The sequence below is a fragment of the Phyllobates terribilis genome, unplaced genomic scaffold (assembly GCF_046119375.1).
Source record: "Phyllobates terribilis strain yellow unplaced genomic scaffold, ASM4611937v1 Scaffold_8__6_contigs__length_399053987, whole genome shotgun sequence".
In the NCBI taxonomy this organism is placed as follows: Eukaryota; Metazoa; Chordata; class Amphibia; order Anura; family Dendrobatidae; genus Phyllobates; species Phyllobates terribilis.
The window spans coordinates 296,371,028-296,391,344 of record NW_027362768.1 but is presented as its reverse complement, the minus strand read 5'-3'; the positions used below and the strand labels follow the sequence as shown (position 1 = coordinate 296,391,344).

Genomic DNA, 20,317 nt, shown 5'->3' with positions numbered 1-20,317 from the left:
ACTGCACAACCCGACTCTGTCTTCCTTTAACATCTATGCTGCACCACCACAACCCCCATCCTCTGCACCTGACCCCCTGAGGCTATACCCCACCCGTTGGGGGTTATACCACCAAAAGCTGCACCAACACCATCAGCCTCAGCGGACCCTGCTGCAGCGGCGGCCATAGTGACCGCAATACAACGGGTGGCGTAGTCGACATTAAGAACTTAATAACATCTGTAGGACTGCCACATACAACTGAGTTTGACACCCTGGGCACGGACCGGGTCACAGCCACTCGGAAGACTACAACCCCCATCTGATCCGGCTCCGGATATTCCCACTAAAGAATATGGCCCAGGGGGCGCGTCACATACAGTGCTAAAAAGACATGGGAACAGCATGGGGAAGACCCCTGGAAGCATCTCTGACACCCAGGTCACTGCCTAAAAGTGTTCCCATCAGAAGTGATCCTTGCCGCATCAGAAAATGCAGACTTGCAACTATCCCCGTGCAAGTCCTTGTCCCAGGGCAGTGTTCAATTGTACCTCCCCCATAACTTGCAATACAAGCGCAAGTATGCAGCCTGCCACCCACCCACCCCCCAGGCTGCAATACCATACTGCTAGCTTGCTTGCACTTGAAATTGGGCCTTTTAGGCATGTGGAGGTGGAATCTGGCCACCACGTCATGGCTGCGTCAGTAGCCTGGTATTCATACTCAGTCCCCAGCCACCCGGCGGCCGGGTGTCCACGCTTGGTCCCCAGCCGCCAGGGGGCGGCCGGGTGTCCATACTCAGTCCCCAGCCGCCCCGCGGCCGGGTGCCCACACACAGTCCCCAGCCGCGTGCGGGTGGCCGGGTGTCCATAAACGGTCCCCAGTCGCCCCTATTTGTCCCGGTGCACCTTATACACAAGCGCGCATACCAAAACATTACCTGTGCCCTCCCCAGTGCATTTAGTGGGAAGGACAGCCTAACCACAAACACGTGGACAAGTGAATGTGACCAGGAATGGTCCATCTCACTGACGCCTTCACTATGGGTTAATATTGTGGAAGCCGGGGCACCGTTGGACACTGGGATGCAACACGTCCTCCAGACATAGAGGATTGCGGGTCCTGGGTCAATCAGGCTTCAACACAAAGTTCAGAAGGTAGACAGCAGCAGTGGTCGGCCTCCTACACAACGAGTAAATTATTCATGATCGTGAGGCCATCCACCTCCTTAGCTTTCTGTTCCTTGGAATGCAAGCGCATGTATGTAGTAGCAGCTAGGCCTGAGGTGGTCAGCGTTTTGGCGCATATTCTACCTCCTTCGAGGATTGCTGGATGTTTTCCTGCTACTATCCCAGTTCTATGACTCCCGTTAAAACAAAGCTTCAGGTGATGAATGATGGATGAGGTGGTGGCAAAGGAGAAAGAGCAGGAGGAACAGGGACCATTCACATCAATATCAGGCCAGCCAACCACACATGTCTTGTAGGATATGTTTCCGTACCAAAAGGAGCGGTTCAGCTACACAGTTATAAGGCATACAGTGAATGCAATGCCTACCAAAAATTTCGAGGCACTCCAATGCCCCTTGGAAGTGACATGGAGGTCAGAGGGCCTTAACTAAACCGTTTTTTCCATTTATAGCAACTGGGTCTCCTGTACACTGTTGGCCTAAGCAGGGAATGGAAGGCTTTCCAAAAATTATTAGGCACTGCAATGCCCCTTGAAACAGACGTGGATTACAGCGTATTAAAAACCTTCTACCCATTATTGGGGAGTGGGTCTCCCTTAGTGTTCGCCTATGCATTGAAAAGCAAAAGCTGACAAAAATTAGGAGGAAATGCAATGCCCGTTGCAAGAGTCGTGGAGGTTAGAGGTAATTAAAAACAACATGTCAATGCCCCTTGGAAGAGCTGTGGAGTTCAGAGTGGTTTAACAAGACGGTTTTAATGCCCCTTAGAAGAGACGTGGAGTTCAGAGTGGTTTAACAAGACAGTTTTAATGCCCCTTGGAAGAGATGTGGAGGTCACAGTAGCTTAACAAGATGGTTTTAATGCCCCTTGGAAGAGACGTGGAGTTCAGAGTGGTTTAACAAGACAGTTTTAATGCCCCTTGGAAGAGTGGTGGAGGTTACAGTGGAATAAAAAGACAATATCAATGCCCCGTGGAAGAGACGTGGAGGTCACAGTAGCTTAACAAGACGCTTTTAATGCCCCTTGGAAGAGTGGTGGAGGTCGCAGTGGAATAAAAAGACAATATTAACGACCCTTGGAAGAGACGTGGAGGTCACAGTAGCTTAACAAGACGATTTTAATGCCCCTTACAAGAGCCATGCAGTACAGCATATTAAAAACATTATTCCCATTATTGGGGAGTGGGTCTCCCATAGTCTTTGCCTATGCCTTCCAAGCAAAAGCTGCCAAAAATGAGGACAGAGGAACTTGCAATGCTGGCAACATGGACCACGGTCACCCTGGTGGTATAGTGGTCGTGGAGGCTGAGGATAAGGAGAAGAGCAAAAATCAGCCAAAATGAGGAAGCGTATACCCATGTGTGGGTGTGAAGCGATGCATGGGAATACACCTCCCGAAATAACACAGTGGATTTGACTTTATGTTACTCTGCTGTCATTTGGTGGTGATGAGAAGTCTGGCCCAATCCAGCCCTTGTTCATTTTGATAAGGGTCAGCTTGTCAGCATTGTCAGTTGACAGGCGAGTGCGCTTATCAGTTATAATTCCCCCAGCGGCACTAAAAACACGCTCCGATAACATGCTAGCGGCAGGGCAGGCCAGGACCTCCAAGGCATACAGAGTGAGTTCATTCCAAGCGTCCAGCTTGGATACCCAATAATTAAAAGGCACAGAGGAATCACGGAGGATGCTGGTACTCCCTCACCATCTTTTGAAACTTTCCACTCCTTGTGAGAGTACCCTGCGCCTCAGGGCCTGTAAGCTGGGCAGGTCTCAGAAAACTGTCCTAGAACATTGACAGTGTTCCCCTGCCTCTGCTGGATTGGAGTTGCGTCTCTCTCGCCTGTATGCCTTAGTTGGGCAGCGAACTGTGACCTCTGCCGCTACCGTGTTCAGATGGGAATTTTTTTAATAGTTCTGCAGCAAGGGCCTTCTGGTACTGCCCCATTTTTGTAGACCTCTCCAACTCAGGAATAAGAGAGTGAAAGTTCTCCTTGTAGAGGGGGTCTAAAAGTGTCATCAACCAGTAATGACTGTCACTAAACATTTTGACAATGCGAGGGTCACGGTTAAGGCAGCGTAACATAAAGTCAGCCAAGGGTGCCAGACTGGTAACGGGCAAGACTTCCGTGTCCTCACCAAGATGACGACTGATAGTGTTGAGCGATCACTAAAATGCTCGGGTGCTCGAAGCTCGGGCCGAGCTTACCGTGATACTGGGGTGCTCGACCCAAGCAACGAGCCCAATGTTAGTCTATGAGAGACCCGAGCATTTTTGCGGCAGCACCCCCGGCAGTCTGTAGAAAGCCTAAAAAGTGCCCAAAACGATAGTGACAGTGCTCAAAAGACATGGGGGCAGCATGGGGATCGCCCCTGGAAGCATTTCTGACCCCCAGGTCACTGCTGTCAACAACGTGGTCAGAGGTATTAAGCCACTTTTGCGGGCTCACAATAAAACGTTCAAAAACGAAACTGAAATGGTTTTCCTGTGAAATATGTTAATGAATTTCCTTTCCAGGGTAAAAACTTGTGTATAAGGTAAAATAAATAACCAAAAACAAAAATACTCCTTCACACCTTGGGCTATGTTCACAAGTAGCATTTTTCATGCGTTTTTGCACTTTTGTATTGCTTTCAACCGTGACAAATGCGTTCACCGGGAAATGTCATTTTAACATTTTACAACCTTATCTGGCCATGTGCTGTGTGACACATGCATACAGTGCTGAAAAGACAAGGGATCAGCATGGGGAAGACCCCTGGAAGCATCTCTGACCCCCAGATCACTGTCTAAAAGTGTGCCCATCAGAAGTGATCCTTGCCGCATCAGAAGATGCAGACTTGCAACTATCCCCGTGCAAGTCCTTGTCCCAGGGCAGTGTTCAATTGTACCTCCCCCATTCCTTGCAATGCAAGCGAAAATATTCAGCCAACCACCCACCCACCCGCAGGCTGCAATACCATACTGCTAGCTTTCACTTGAAATGGGGCCTTTTAGTTTGGAGGAGGCCGAAGCTGGCCACTACCTCATGGCCGCTTCGGCAGCGAGGTATCCATACTCTGTCCCCAGCCTCCCGGCGGCCGGGTGTCCACGCTCGGTCCCCAGCCGCCAGGTGGCGGCCAGGTGTCCATACTCGGTCCCCAGCCGCCCTGATTTCTCCTGTCACCTTACCCCACACTTTTCTTAGCCTGGCCTGCTTTAGGGCAGCATTGGACGAGCCCACCAGAGAACCAGACTCCTCCGGTGGGCCCTGGCTTCTCCATCAGGGGAGTTGAGAGTGCCTAGGTGAGGAGCATGATGATGATGATAGAAGTTAGCATATGCTTTGTTTTCTTGGAATGCAAGCGCATGTATGTAGTAGCGGCTAGGCCTGAGGTGGTCCGCGTTTTGGCGCATATCCTACCTCCTCCGAGGATTGCTGGATGTTTTCCTGCTACTATCCCAGTTCTATGACTCCCGTTAAAACAAAGCTTCAGGTGATAAATGATGGATGAGGTGGTGGCAAAGGAGAAAGAGCAGGAGGAACAGGGACCATTCACATCAATATCAGGCCAGTCAACCAGATATGTCTTGTAGGATATGTTTCTGTAACAAAAGGAGCGGTTCGGCTACACAGTTATAGGGCATACAGTGAGTGCAATGCCTACCAAAAATTTCGAGCCACTCCAATGCCCCTTGGAAATGACATGGAGGTCAGAGGGCGTTAACTAAACCTTTTTTTCGATTTATAGCAACTGGGTCTCCCGTGCACTGTTGGCCTAAGCAGTGAATGGAAGGCTTTCCAAGAATTATGAGGAACTGCAATGCCCCTTACAAGAGCCATGTGTGGCACCCCAGGGGTCTGGTCACCACAGTAATAGAGATATTACGTCGGAGAGCAAGTGGGAGGTTTCCTGGTCAGGATCCCTTAAACATGCAACATCCTCCTGCCCCAGTCCTGGGAGGGGAGAATTCTGCCCTTATAAACTGGATCTGGGGCGGGGTTGAGTGAGTCAGAGAACAGTCAGAGTCAGAGTGAGAGCAAGGGAAAGTAACAGCAAGGAGCTCTGTAGGAGCTAGGAGCTAAAGACCAGGGGCTGGAAGCTGAGCAGAGCTCGCCCTGGCAGAAGACAATAGGAACCGGACACAGGAGTCCGAAGCTGTGAGGACTTATATATCCAGCAGCAGAAACCAGCCGGCAGGGGATTTCAGGTCCTCTGGCCATAGAAGCCCGGAGGCTCAGTCACAAGCAAGGGACCAGCACTGCCGTCGTGGAGCGGAGGCTAGCAGAAGGCCCCAAGTCAACAGCCATACGGGTGAGCACTACACGGTACACTCAGGGACGTGGGCTACTTCTACCCGCTTACAGCAAGGTAGCCAGGAAGAGTGCAGACAGACGGGGAGGCCTACAACTCCACCTGGCCAGGGGAACTCCTGCTTGCTCACAGACTGACCAGGCCTCTTATGCTAGCCAGTACTCCCGGGAGGGTCTACCTTATAATCATCAGTAAAGACCCTGAACTGCACTGCAAAGACTCTGATTCGTTCCTGCTGCGCTCGTGCACCATCACCCCCATCATGCACACTCACTGCCCTGAGGCTATACTCCTCCCGAGGGGAGTTATCCCATTCTATGCTGCGCACACAACACCAGCCTCAGCGGTCTGCCTCGCAGCGGTGGTACTCCCTGACCTCAATCCACGGGTGGCGCAGTTGGACAATTAACCTCAAAACCTAAGAAAGACTGCCACTGGTTTGACCAGCCTGAGCCACGGGACCGGGTCACCGCCACGGAGACTACAGACCCCCGAGACCCGGCACCGGGTATCACACACACGTGTACACACGGCCCAGGGGGCGCATCACATGCAGTACAGCATATTACAAACATAAGTCCCATTATTGGGGAGTGGGTGTCCCATAGTATTTGCTTATGCCTTGCAAGCAAAAGCTGCCAAAAATTAGGACGGAGCAACTTGCAATGCCCCTTACAAGAGCCATGCAGTACAGCATATTACAAACATAAGTCCCATTATTGGGGAGTGGGTCTCCCATAGTATTTGCTTATGCTTTCCCAGCAAAAGCTGCCAAAAATTAGGACGGAGCAACTTGCAATGACCCTTACAAGAGCCATGCAGTACAGCATATTACAAACATAAGTCCCATTATTGGGGAGTGGGTGTCCCATAGTATTTGCTTATGCCTTGCAAGCAAAAGCTGCCAAAAATTAGGACGGAGCAACTTGCAATGCCCCTTACAAGAGCCATGCAGTACAGCATATTACAAACATAAGTCCCATTATTGGGGAGTGGGTCTCCCATAGTATTTGCTTATGCTTTCCCAGCAAAAGCTGCCAAAAATTAGGACGGAGCAACTTGCAATGCCCCTTACAAGAGCCATGCAGTACAGCATATTACAAATATAAGTCCCATTATTGGGGAGTGGGTCTCACATAGTATTTGCTTATGCTTTCCCAGCAAAAGCTGCCAAAAATTAGGACGGAGCAACTTGCAATGCCCCTTACAAGAGCCATGCAGTACAGCATATTACAAACATAAGTCCCATTATTGGGGAGTGGGTGTCCCATAGTATTTGCTTATGCCTTGCAAGCAAAAGCTGCCAAAAATTAGGACGGAGCAACTTGCAATGCCCCTTACAAGAGCCATGCAGTACAGCATATTACAAACATAAGTCCCATTATTGGGGAGTGGGTCTCCCATAGTATTTGCTTATGCTTTCCCAACAAAAGCTGCCAAAAATTAGGACGGAGCAACTTGCAATGACCCTTACAAGATCCATGCAGTACAGCATATTACAAACATAAGTCCCATTATTGGGGAGTGGGTGTCCCATAGTATTTGCTTATGCCTTGCAAGCAAAAGCTGCCAAAAATTAGGACGGAGCAACTTGCAATGCCCCTTACAAGAGCCATGCAGTACAGCATATTACAAACATAAGTCCCATTATTGGGGAGTGGGTCTCCCATAGTATTTGCTTATGCTTTCCCAGCAAAAGCTGCCAAAAATTAGGACGAAGCAACTTGCAATGCCCCTTACAAGAGCCATGCAGTACAGCATATTACAAACATGAGTCCCATTATTGGGGAGTGGGTCTCCCATTGTATATGCTTATGCTTTCCCAGCAAAAGCTTCCAAAAATTAGGACGGAGCAACTTGCAATGCCCCTTACAAGAGCCATGCAGTACAGCATATTACAAACATAAGTCCCATTATTGGGGAGTGGGTGTACCATAGTATTTGCTTATGCCTTGCAAGCAAAAGCTGCCAAAAATTAGGACGGAGCAACTTGCAATGCCCCTTACAAGAGCCATGCAGTACAGCATATTACAAACATAAGTCCCATTATAGGGGAGTGGGTCTCCCATAGTATTTGCTTATGCTTTCCCAGCAAAAGCTGCCAAAAATTAGGACGGAGGAACTTGCAATGCTGGTACCCTGGTGGTATAGTGGTGGTGGAGGCTGAGGATAAGGAGAAGAAGATTAAACAGCCGAAACGAGGAAGCGTATACCCATGTGTGGGTGTGAAGCGGTGCATGTGAATACACCTCCCGAAATAACACAGTGGATTTGACTTTATGTTACTCTGCTGTCATTTGGTGGTGATGAGAAGTCTGGCCCAATCCAGCCCTTGTTCATTTTGATAAGGGTCAGCTTGTCAGCATTGTCAGTTGACAGGCGAGTGCGCTTATCAGTTATAATTCCCCCAGCGGCACTAAAAACACGCTCCGATAGCACGCTAGCGGCAGGGCAGGCCAGGACCTCCAAGGCGTACAGAGCGAGTTCATTCCAAGTGTCCAGCTTGGATACCCAATAATTAAAAGGCACAGAGGAATCACGGAGGATGCTGGTACGATCTGCAAGGTACTCCCTCACCATCTTTTGAAACTTTCCACTCCTTGTGAGAGTACCCTGCGCCTCAGGGCCTGTAAGCTGGGCGGGTGTCAGAAAACTGTCCCAGAACGTTGACAGTGTTCCCCTGCCTCTGCTGGATTGGAGTTGCATCTCTCTCGCCTGTACGCCTTGGTTGGGCAACGAACTGTGACCTCTGCCGCTAGCGTGTTCAGATGGGAATTTTTTTAAGAGTTCTGCAGCAAGGGCCTTCTGGTATTGCCCCATTTTTGTAGACCTCTCCACCTCAGGAATAAGAGAGTGAAAGTTCTCCTTGTAGCGGGGGTCTACAAGTGTCACCAACCAGTAATGACTGTCACCCAACATTTTGACAACGCGAGGGTCACGGTTAAGGCAGCGTAACATAAAGTCAGCCATGCGTGCCAGACTGGTAACGGGCAAGATTTCCGTGTCCTCACCAAGATGACGGCTGACCATGCTCTCCTCCTCCTCCTCCTCTTCCTCCTCCCTTCTGTCCTCAGGCCACCCACGCTGAACCGACGGTATGACACTTGTACAGGTACTACCGTCTACAACGCATGATAGCAGCTCCTGTTCTTCCTCCTCCTCCTCCTCCTCTCCCTCATTGTCCCCCAATGCACGTTGGGATGAGATGAGGCTGGGCTGTGTGTAATCGCCCGCTACGGCTTCTTGATCCATCTCATCATACTCTGGCTGCAATGACTCCTCTTTAATTCTCTGCAGAGAGCGTTGCAAAAGACAGACAAGTGGGATGCTGACACTAATGATGGCGTCATCGCCACTCACCATCTTGGTGGCCTCCTCAAAGTTTGTCAGGATGGTACATATGTCAGACATCCAGGTCCACTCCTGAGGTCTTATGTGTGGAGTCTGACCTGAATATCGACGGCCTTGTTGCAGCTGGTACTCCACAACTGCTCTCTTCTGCTCACAAATCCTTTGCAACATGTGGAGGGTAGAGTTCCAATGTGTGGGGACATCACACACCAGTCGGTGTGCCGGAAGCTGCAAACGCTGCTGCAACACAGCAAGGGCGGCGGAAGCTGTAGCCGACTTGCGAAAATGAGCTGACAGGCGGTGTACTTTCACGAGCAGATCTGGCAACTCGGGGTACGATTTAAGAAACCGCTGAACCACGAGGTTAAGCACATGAGCCAGGCATGGTACGTGTGTGATCTCACCTCGCCTCAGAGCCGCCACCAGTTTACGGCCATTGTCACACACGACCATGCCGGGATGTAGGTTCAGCGGTCTCAGCCACAGATCTGCCTGCTCTTTCACAGCTGTCCACAACTCACAAGCAGTGTGAGGTTTATCACCTAAGCTTATGAGTTTCAGCACAGCCTGTTGCCGCTTGCCGGAGGCAGTACTGCAATGCTTCCAGCTTGTAACTGATGTGGTGATATCTGAGATGGAGGCTGAACATGAGGATTAGGAGGAGGAGGAGGATGCGCAGGAGCTGTACACTGTGGGGGCAACTCTGACTGACATAGGGCCCGCAATCCTCGGTGTGGGGAGGATGTGTTCTGTCCCAAGGTCCGACTGGGTCCCGGCTTCCACTATGTTTACCCAGTGTGCCGTCAGAGAGATGTACCCTCCCTGGCCACAAGCACTTGTCCACGTGTCCGTTGTCAGGTGGACTCTCCCAATAACTGCGTTGTTGAGGGCACGGCAGATGCTTTGGGACACGTGCTTGTGTAGTGCAGGGATGGCACACCGGGCAAAATAGTGTCGGCTGGGGACCGAGTACCGAGGGACGGCCACCGCCATAAGATTGCGGAAGGATTCCGTCTCCACCAGCCTAAAAGGCAGCATTTCCAATGCAAGCAGTCGTGAAATGTGCGAATTTAGGACTGTGGCCTGTGGGGCGTTGGCTGCGAATTTCCGCTTTCGTTCAAAGGTCTGGGATATGGACAATTGAACACTGCGGTGGGACGTGGACGTGAACGTTGATGCTGTTTCTTGAGAAACTGCCATAACAAGTGAAGACTGAGAGGAGGGGGCATCTTTACATGCAGTATGGACAGGGGATTGCCTTGCACACACAACAGGGGGTTCTATTGCACGCACAACAGTGGAAGAAGCAGTGGTGACACCCGCTGACACTGGTCGTGGACCCTGGGTTTCGCCCCACAAAGTCGGGTGCTTTGCTGCCATGTGCCTGATCATGCTGGTGGTGGTCAGGCTGGTAGTTTTGTCACCCCTGCTGATGCTGGCATGGCAGGTGGAACATATGGCCTTTTTGGGGTTATCAGCAGAGTCTTTAAAAAAATTCCAGACTCTGGAAGACCTAACGCTTGTACTGGCAACGTCCCTCGTGTTGGTGTTACGGGGAACGGTTGCCTGCCTTCTGTCTGCGGCCACCACACTGCTTCTTCCTGCCTGTTGGGGTACTCTGCCTCCCTCCCCCTGTGTGCTGCTGGCCTCACTCTGCATGTCCTCCACTGATCAGTTCTCAATACTGGTGTTGTTCTGTGCTTCCCTAGTAATTCGGTCAAGAAGTGGGAGCGAGAAGATGTGGCTGTTGGTTGTGGCACATTTTCACCTTGGCCACGGCCCCGTCCTCTGCACGAACCATCACCAGAACGTCCACTTCCACGTCCTTTGCCACGCGCCTTGCCCATTGTAAATGAAGTAAAATAGCTTACACTTGCACTATCAATGGAAAAAGGGTAATAAAGAGTAGATTAGAACCGTGGAAGAGGAAAACCACAGTTATTATTTACTGGGGTATACCACACTTTTTTAAATAGAGATATTTGCGGCTGAACAGTGAGCGACACACTCAAACTGCTTTTTTTTTAGATACCAAAGGCCCAAAACTGGATAGTACAGCGATTTGACCCGTGGAACTGCGAAACCACACTGGGATGTCGGGCCTACACAAGACTATTTTCAACAGATATATTTTTGTGTCACAACAGTCAGGAGACACTACTGTTTTTCTTTACGGAAAAAACTACCAAAACCTGAATAATAGAGATTTTTTACCGTGGAACATCAAAACCACAGTTATAATTTACTGGTGTATACCAGGCTTTTTAAAATATATATATATTTGCGGCTGAACAGTGAGCGACACACTCAAACTGTTTTTTTTAGATACAAATGGCCCAAAAGTGGATAATACAGAGGTTTGTACTGTGGAACTGCAAAACCACACTTGTATTTCTCGGGCCTACACCAGACTATTTTCAACAGATATATTTGTGTCTGAAAAATCAGGGAGACACTATTTTTTATTTTTTTTTTACAGCAAAAAATGCAAAAAGCAGGATAATAGAGATTTTTTACCGGGGAACAGCAAAAGCGCACTTCTGTCTCTCTGGCCTACACCAGACTATTCTCAACAGATATATTTGTGTCTGAATAATCAGGGAGACACTATTTTTATTTTTTTTTTACAGCAAAAAATGCAAAAAGCAGGATAATAGAGATTTTTTACCGTGGAACAGCAAAAGCACACTTCTGTCTCTCTGGCCTACACCAGACTATTTTCAACAGATATATTTGTGTCTGAAAAATCAGGGAGACACTATTTTTTTTTTTTTTTTACAGCAAAAAATGCAAAAAGCAGGATAATAGAGATTTTTTACCGTGGAACAGCAAAAGCACACTTCTGTCTCTCTGGCCTACACCAGACTATTTTCAACAGATATATTTGTGTCTGAAAAATCAGGGAGATACTATTATTATTTTTATACAGCAAAAAATGCCAAAAACAGGATAATAGAGATGTTTTACCGTGGAACATCAAAACCACAGTAATAATTTACTGGTTTATACCAGGCTTTTTAAAATATATATATATTTGCGGCTGAACAGTGAGCGACACACTCAAACTGTTTTTTTTAGATACAAATGGCCCAAAAGTGGATAATACAGAGGTTTGTACCGTGGAACTGCAAAACCACACTTGTATTTCTCGGGCCTACACCAGACTATTTTCAACAGATATATTTGTGTCTGAAATATCAGGGAGACGCTATTTTTTTTTTTTTTTTACAGCAAAAAATGCAAAAAGCAGGATAATAGAGATTTTTTACCGTGGAACAGCAAAAGCACACTTCTGTCTCTCTGGCCTACACCAGACTATTTTCAACAGATATATTTGTGTCTGAAAAATCAGGGAGACACTATTATTATTTTTATACAGCAAAAAATGCCAAAAACAGGATAATAGAGATGTTTTACCGTGGAACATCAAAACCACAGTAATAATTTACTGGTGTATACCAGGCTTTTTAAAATATATATATATATTTGCGGCTGAACAGTGAGCGACACACTCAAACTGTTTTTTTTTAGATACAAATGGCCCAAAAGTGGATAATACAGAGGTTTGTACCGTGGAACTGCAAAACCACACTTGTATTTCTCGGGCCTACACCAGACTATTTTCAACAGATATATTTGTGTCTGAAAAATCAGGGAGACACTATTTATTTATTTTTTTTACAGCAAAAAATGCAAAAAGCAGGATAATAGAGATTTTTTACCGTGGAACAGCAAAAGCACACTTCTATCTCTCTGGCCTACACCAGACTATTTTCAACAGATATATTTGTGTCTGAAAAATCAGGGAGACACTATTATTATTTTTATACAGCAAAAAATGCCAAAAACAGGATAATAGAGATGTTTTACCGTGGAACATCAAAACCACAGTAATAATTTACTGGTGTATACCAGGCTTTTTAAAATATATATATATTTGCGGCTGAACAGTGAGCGACACACTCAAACTGTTTTTTTTAGATACAAATGGCCCAAAAGTGGATAATACAGAGGTTTGTACCGTGGAACTGCAAAACCACACTTGTATTTCTCGGGCCTACACCAGACTATTTTCAACAGATATATTTGTGTCTGAAAAATCAGGGAGACACTATTTTTTTTTTTTTACAGCAAAAAATGCAAAAAGCAGAATAATAGAGATTTTTACCGTGGAACAGCAAAAGCACACTTCTGTCTCTCTGGCCTACACCAGACTATTTTCAACAGATATATTTGAGTCTGAAAAATCAGGGAGACACTATTATTATTTTTATACAGCAAGAAATGCCAAAAACAGGATAATAGAGATGTTTTACTGTGGAACATCAAAACCACAGTAATAATTTACTGGTGTATACCAGGCGTTTTAAAATATATATATATTTGCGGCTGAACAGTGAGCGACACACTCAAACTGTTTTTTTTAGATACAAATGGCCCAAAAGTGGATAATACAGAGGTTTGTACCGTGGAACTGCAAAACCACACTTGTATTTCTCGGGCCTACACCAGACTATTTTCAACAGATATATTTGTGTCTGAAAAATCAGGGAGACACAATTTTTTTTTTTTTACAGCAAAAAATGCAAAAAGCAGGATAATAGAGATTTTTTACCGTGGAACAGCAAAAGCACACTTCTGTCTCTCTGGCCTACACCAGACTATTTTCAACAGATATATTTGTGTCTGAAAAATCAGGGAGACACTATTATTATTTTTATACAGCAAAAAATGCCAAAAACAGGATAATAGAGATGTTTTACTGTGGAACATCAAAACCACAGTAATAATTTACTGGTGTATACCAGGCTTTTTAAAATATATATATATTTGCGGCTGAACAGTGAGCGACACACTCAAACTGTTTTTTTTAGATACAAATGGCCCAAAAGTGGATAATACAGAGGTTTGTACCGTGGAACTGCAAAACCACACTTGTATTTCTCGGGCCTACACCAGACTATTTTCAACAGATATATTTGTGTCTGAAAAATCAGGGAGACACTATTTTTTTTTTTTTTTACAGCAAAAAATGCAAAAAGCAGGATAATAGAGATTTTTTACCGTGGAACAGCAAAAGCAAACTTCTGTCTCTCTGGCCTACACCAGACTATTTTCAACAGATATATTTGTGTCTGAAAAATCAGAGGCACACTTTTTTTTTTTTGGGAGGGGGGGGCACAAAAAGGTTAATAAGATGGGTATTTGTACATTGTGAAGGAGGAAAAAAAAAGAGGATTTAGATAAAAAAAAGGATTTTTCCTGGCCCCCGGGACCTGGAGCTAAGTCCAGCAATTTCAGCAACAGGAGCAGCACACAGGACTGTAATGCAGCGTTTGCTGGTATAACCACTGCGTCTCCTATACAGCCTGCCTGCCTGCCTGCCTGATATACCTGGGATGGATATTAGTCCTGAGAAGGACTGTTTGTTTGATCTGGCAGCCTTTACAGACCCTACACTAACTATTTTGCAGGATATATCTCTCCCTAAATCAGCAGCGCTGTCCCTACACTGTCTGATCCGGAGCGACTGTGTCCAAGATGGCGGCGCCCGGTTTTAAATACTCGAGGTGACGGTGTGCGGCCAGCCAATCACTGTAATGCCCACAAACAACATGGCTGTGGCATTACAGTGACTGGCTGGCAATCCCTGCATGTTCATTGGCTCTGTAAAGAGCGCCAAACATGCAGGGCGGAGACCCGAGCTCCCGCCCCAAGTAACCCGGAAATGCTCGGTGCTCGCGGAATATCCCGAGTAGCGTGATGCTCGGGCGAGTACCGAGCAGTGTCAAGCATGTTCGCTCAACACTAGTGGTTACAACAAATACAACAGCAAATGAAGCACCTTCAGCAGAATGCTGCTTTTCAGATGGCAAAGAGTTGTGCAGATCCTACTGAAAAATTCTATGGGTCTAAATTTATTAAATGAGCTCAGGGGATGATTAAGAATTTCAGAAAAACGGAACTCTGGGAAGCTAATTGAGAAGGTCCCTTTGTTGTCACTTGCATAATTGGCCCCACGGTTTTAGGAGTGAGCAGGGTTAACAAACCAAGGGACAAAGGTGTTCAAATTGTTAATATTGATCAGTGTAAACTTCTTAACCCCTTTACAACCTATGACGTCTTAGTACGTCATAGGCTACCTCCCCCGGTTCAGTGAGGGCTCCGGCGGTGAGCCCACACTGAACCGAGCACATGTCAGCTGATTCTTACAGCTGATATGTGCCCGCAACAGCCGTGGGTGGAATCGCGATCCACCCGCGGCTGTTAACATGTTAAATGCCGCTGTCAATCTCCGACAGCGGCATTTAACGCGCGCTTCCGGAAAGCGCGTCCTAAGCACCGCCCATCGGCGACCCCGTCACTTGATCGCGGGTCACCGATGGGTGGGCATGACAACGCAGGGTCGGCAGCAGATGCCTGCAGTTGTCATGAGCTGGTCGCTATGAGCGCCACCTAGTGGTCAGCGCTCATAGCACAGGACCAATTCTGCTATATGCAGATGATCTGCTGATCCCCAGTATGTAGCAGAGGCGATCGGATAGTTGCTGCTTCTAGTCTCCTATGGAGACTATAGAAGCATGCAAAAAGTGAAAAAAAAAAGTTTTTAAAAATATAAAAAAAATTAAAAAAATAAAAAAGTTTAAATCACCCCCCTTTCGCCCCATTCAAAATAAAATATTTAAAAAAAAACCTACATACACATATTTGGTATCGCCGCGTTCAGAATCGCCCGATCTATCAATATAAAAAAAGAATTAATCCGAAAGGTAAATGGCGTAACTAGAAAAAAATTCTGAACGCCAGAATTACGTTTTTTGGTCGCCGCAAAATTGCAATAAAATGCAATAACGGGCGATCAAAACATCGGATCTACCCCAAAATGTTATCAATAAAAACGTCAGCCAGACGCACAAAAAATAAGCCCTCACCCAGCCCCAGATCCCGAAAAATGGAGACGCTACAGGTCTTAGAAAATGGCGCTATTTTTTTTTTTTTACCAAATTTTGGAATTTTTTTTCACCACTTAAATATAAAAGAACCTATACATGTTTGGTGTCTACGAACTCGTAATGACCTGGAAAATAATAATGGTAGATCAGTTTTAGCATTCAGTGAACGTGGTAAAAAAAAAAAAAAAAAAAAACAACTGTGGTATTGCACTTTTTTGCAATTTCACCGCACTTGGAATTTTTTTCCTGTTTTCCCATACACGATATGGTAAAACTAGTAATGGCGTTGAAAAGTACAACTCGTCCTGCAAAAAAGAAGCCCTCACACGGCCATATTGACCAAAAAATAAAAACGCTATGGCTCTGGGAACAAGGGGAGCAAAAAACGAAAATGCAAAAACGACAAAACCCAAGGTTTGATACTCCACCTTTTTTTCTCCCTAGGTCAGTTGAAGATTTTCATATTCGACTCCTGTGACCATGAACCTACCAGATGATCAGGAGAAGGTGTTTCAGACTATACAGTGGGAATCTGATAGTGTGAGAGGGGGAGAAAACCAGAAAATCTGAAATCCAAAGCATAAGAAGAAAAAGAGAAGACAGGGATCAAAAGAATTAACTATTAAAGGACTTCTTATTTTGGGACTAATACTTTAATGACTTTGTATTTTTTTTTTAGGGATTTTTGCCGCTCAAGGCACAAGTTTATAAAATGATGAATTACAGCAATAATCCTGTTTACAATAATTCACCTTTGCATATTGCATCAATGTAAAGTTGTACTCTGGAAAGAGTACAAGAGGGGGACTTTTAAGAGAATGAGAAGTCCTAATATTCTGAACAGCCATGTTCAACCTAACAGCCATCTTGTTCAGAAGTTTGAGCTAAGTAAGTTTTTCAGCTAATGAGATGCATGCCCTGCGTGTCCTAGTCACAATGGAGCGATAAAATGATGTCAGTGCCATTAGCAGGTATGGTTAGTATACACAAAGGTTAATAGCAGCAGCTGCAGGTCAATGTGAGAGGAAATAAGTGGTGTTGTAGGGTAGTAAATAGTGTCCTTGTAACTGTGGTATGGATATTAGGACAATACAGTTGTCAATATGTCGAGAATTATTAGGAAATTGTCATTACTAAAGTAAGGACATGGGGATTTATAGATTCGAATGGAGTTTGGTAAAAATACTCATAAATATTGTCATGTTGCATTATCACATTGTTGTTCTAAAATGCATGTTTTTCCCTGCAGTATGATGTTTTAATGTATATGCCTTTTGTCGCAAAATGTAGTTCCTTTGCTTAAGCTATGTATAAAAAGACTCTGATACTGTTGTTCGGGGCCATTCTATCGCCAGTCTACAGGCAGTCCATGCCAGTCCATCGCCAAGGCCACACCATGGCCAGACCAAAGCCACACCATGGCCAGACCATCGCCAGATATCCCAGTGTCACTGGTCTAGACACCTGCGCGTGCCAAGTGTATTTTCCCTGCCTGCATTCTGACCTGTTCTGCCGCATACCTCTGAATAAACTTCATTCTCTGCTTTTAAAGAAGAAATCATCTACACTGCTTTCCTAGCTCTTCCAGTTCTCAGTAAGGACTTTCTTACAAAGAGCAGCTTTGCCGGATTTATACTTGTACTATCTAGTGGCCAGCTTAAAGCGATTTGCAGCTGGATGCCCAACTCTCAGATACCAAATTCAGAGCACCATCTGATATAAGTGTCTGGATCCAGCTGTCTATTAGGTTTTTTGAAACTAGATAAATCAACTGCAGTAAAAATGATCCCCTTACTTAAGTTGGCACGCTCACTGTAGAAGCAAGCTAAAAGAAGGGTGGATTTCACTCATATTATAGCTGAAATGCCAATATGGGGAAACCAGTACTTTAAGTCACTCATGGAACATCCATCTGCCCTTTTGTGGTCCACTAGAGCAGTTCGTTCGTTGTAAGACAACCATATGGAGAACATATTGATGTCATTTGAACAGGTGCGAAATAAATTCCAAATCCCGAGGTCTCAATTCATTAGATACCTCAAGCTCAGAACAGGAATTCAATGTCATCTATCAGGTGTACATACAAATAAAGCCATCTCCGCATTCCCTTTAATAGGTATACTTAAATCTCAGGGTCCACAAGGTTTTACCTACCTGCTATTGACAGGTGTGAACTTGAACCCATTGACAGTAAAAGATAAATGGAAACTCTTAATTCCAAATATAGGGGAGGAGGAGTGGGAGGAAATTTTAGAGTCTTCATCATTGGTTTCCCCGTCAGCCAATAATAAGATGATTCAAATATATATTATCCATCAATCATACCTTACCCCCTAAGACTGTTCCGTATGGGACGATCTCACACCTCGGATTGTTTAGGATGTCAGTCTTCCGATGCGGACTTTAATCATCTAATCTGGTCCTGTCTAAATACTCTGACCTTCTGGCAGGAAGTGATTTCACTATTGTCCAACCTAATATCTATCCCAATCCCATGTGATCACTTGATATGCTTATTCGGAGTACTGGAGGAAGATACTTGGAGTCACTACATTAAAATTTTCTTGAGGGAAACCTTGTTTTTGGCCAGAAAACTTTTGGCCCTGAAATGGATGGGTGACTCATAACCTACACTGAGATCATGGATAGCACTGGTTAACTCAGTAATCCCATATGAGAAAATAGAATACCAAAATAGAGGTTGTCCATTAAAATTCTCCAAAATATGGGACTATTGGAATTCCTTGTGGCTTACAGTGTCTCCCCAGCCTTAAAACCTAGATTAAGAAAAGGTCTTGAAGGAGGAGTGTAGACATATGATAATGATCACCAAACAGAGTGAGAGATATCAAAAGGCACGTGTGTGTGTGTGTGTGTGTGTGTGTGTGTGTGTGTGTGTGTGTGTGTGTGTGTGTATATATAGATCTAAGACAATAGAATAAGTACATGACATGAATCTCAGACAGCAAGAGTTTAAAATGTTATATAATGAGAGTTCAGAGTTGGAAATGGACTCGAGTTTATTAATATTCTCCTACAATTGTTGTTGAATGGTTATATATACATGCAGTAGCTGTAATGGATAAGGCAAGGAGAACACACATACAATAGATTAATTTCTTCTAAATAGTTTATGCTCATGTGTTACTTTGACAACAAATAACAGTGGATATACTGGTACAGTACATGAAGGTATTGTAGCCTGGACATTTCATTCTGTTAATGTTATATTGTTACTGTTTGAAAAATGTTTAATAAAACAAATAAAAAAATAATAATTAAAGTTTGTAGGTGTAACATGATAACAACATGGAAAAGTTCACAGGGTATGAATACTTTTTCAAGGCACTGTATACAGGTGAAGACTTCCTTCTATCCACAGGCATGACTGCAGTGACTGTGTATTTTATAAACATGAAGTAGGGTTGTGACATGCACAACTTGGTCAGGTGAGCACCCCCTTATCTCCCAATAACTCCCTCTGCCTTGTACCATGTCACCTTATGTGTGCTTCTCTCTCTCTTTTTTCTCTTCTACAATCCTTAATGTATAATAGAATGGACCCTAAAGGGTTCCTCCTACCTCAGCCTTTCATGGTTGGAACATTAATAACACCATTTAGGCTCTGATCCCTGGAGGAGGAGCAACTGAAGCCACCAAGAGCAGCCAAACCACTTTGGTTCCATAACTTACCGTACGTAGAAATGAACAGGTATTTTTCCTGAGGATTGTTATTCATTAGAGATAATCAAAATGATTTGCATGGCCCTTGTACAGCTGCCACATTGTTAGTCCATAGGTGTCGAGTAGAGCCCTGCAAACCTTCTTCTGCGCAAAGTCATCATTACAACACATCGCATTGTACCCACTAATTAGAAGAGCAGTTGGAGATGGCAGGTAGAAGGAAGTTTGCAGGACTCTGGTTGGTAGCTTTGTACTACCCACATGGCCAATGCACCTGCAATTCTTTTTGATCATCTTTATTATTCATATGTCAAAACTGTCAGAAACATGACCACTAACCTTGAAAAAAAGTTATATAAAATTTTAGTTCCATGACAAAAAACAAATAAAATCAACTTGACTTACAGCCACTAGTTGTAATCGACTTGACAAATTTTCTAGCTTCTTTTAAGTTTTCTGGTGTAGCCTTGAGTAAAGATTCTTTCCACAGAATAATGGTATGGTCAAACAGTATGAAATTAAAGTGATCCTGCTCTGAAGTGTCATTCAGAATTCGGAGAAGGGCTTCTTTTGTCTATGTACAGATACACAATGTTAAGACTATGCGCAATACATAAATTGCAGAAATGGAGACTTTTTAAAGGTCTCAGTTTATCGAGTCACAATCACACATATTTGATAAATTATGGTGCATTACATAATATAATGGTACATTTACATTAGGCGACCTGCAGTAGAAAACGACCACCAACCAGCTACATGTTTGCTGAACAATGGTTGTTTAATAGCCTCTTTAGACCGGTAATAGAGATGAGCGTTGTTCTACTCGAACTGTTCGCCAATCTCAAATTCGAGCTGTTTTGGG

General features: G+C 45.1%; 1 protein-coding gene across 1 annotated transcript in view; it reads right to left on the bottom strand.

Annotated features, from left to right (window-relative positions):
* Positions 1-20,317, bottom strand: part of LOC141157341 (inter-alpha-trypsin inhibitor heavy chain H3-like) — a 308,234-nt gene that overhangs the window by 155,810 nt on the left and 132,107 nt on the right. Inside the window, exon 9 of the mRNA XM_073644460.1 lies at positions 19,858-20,026. Coding sequence (XP_073500561.1) covers positions 19,858-20,026 — 169 coding nt within the window. The remainder of the gene's footprint in view (positions 1-19,857; positions 20,027-20,317) is intronic.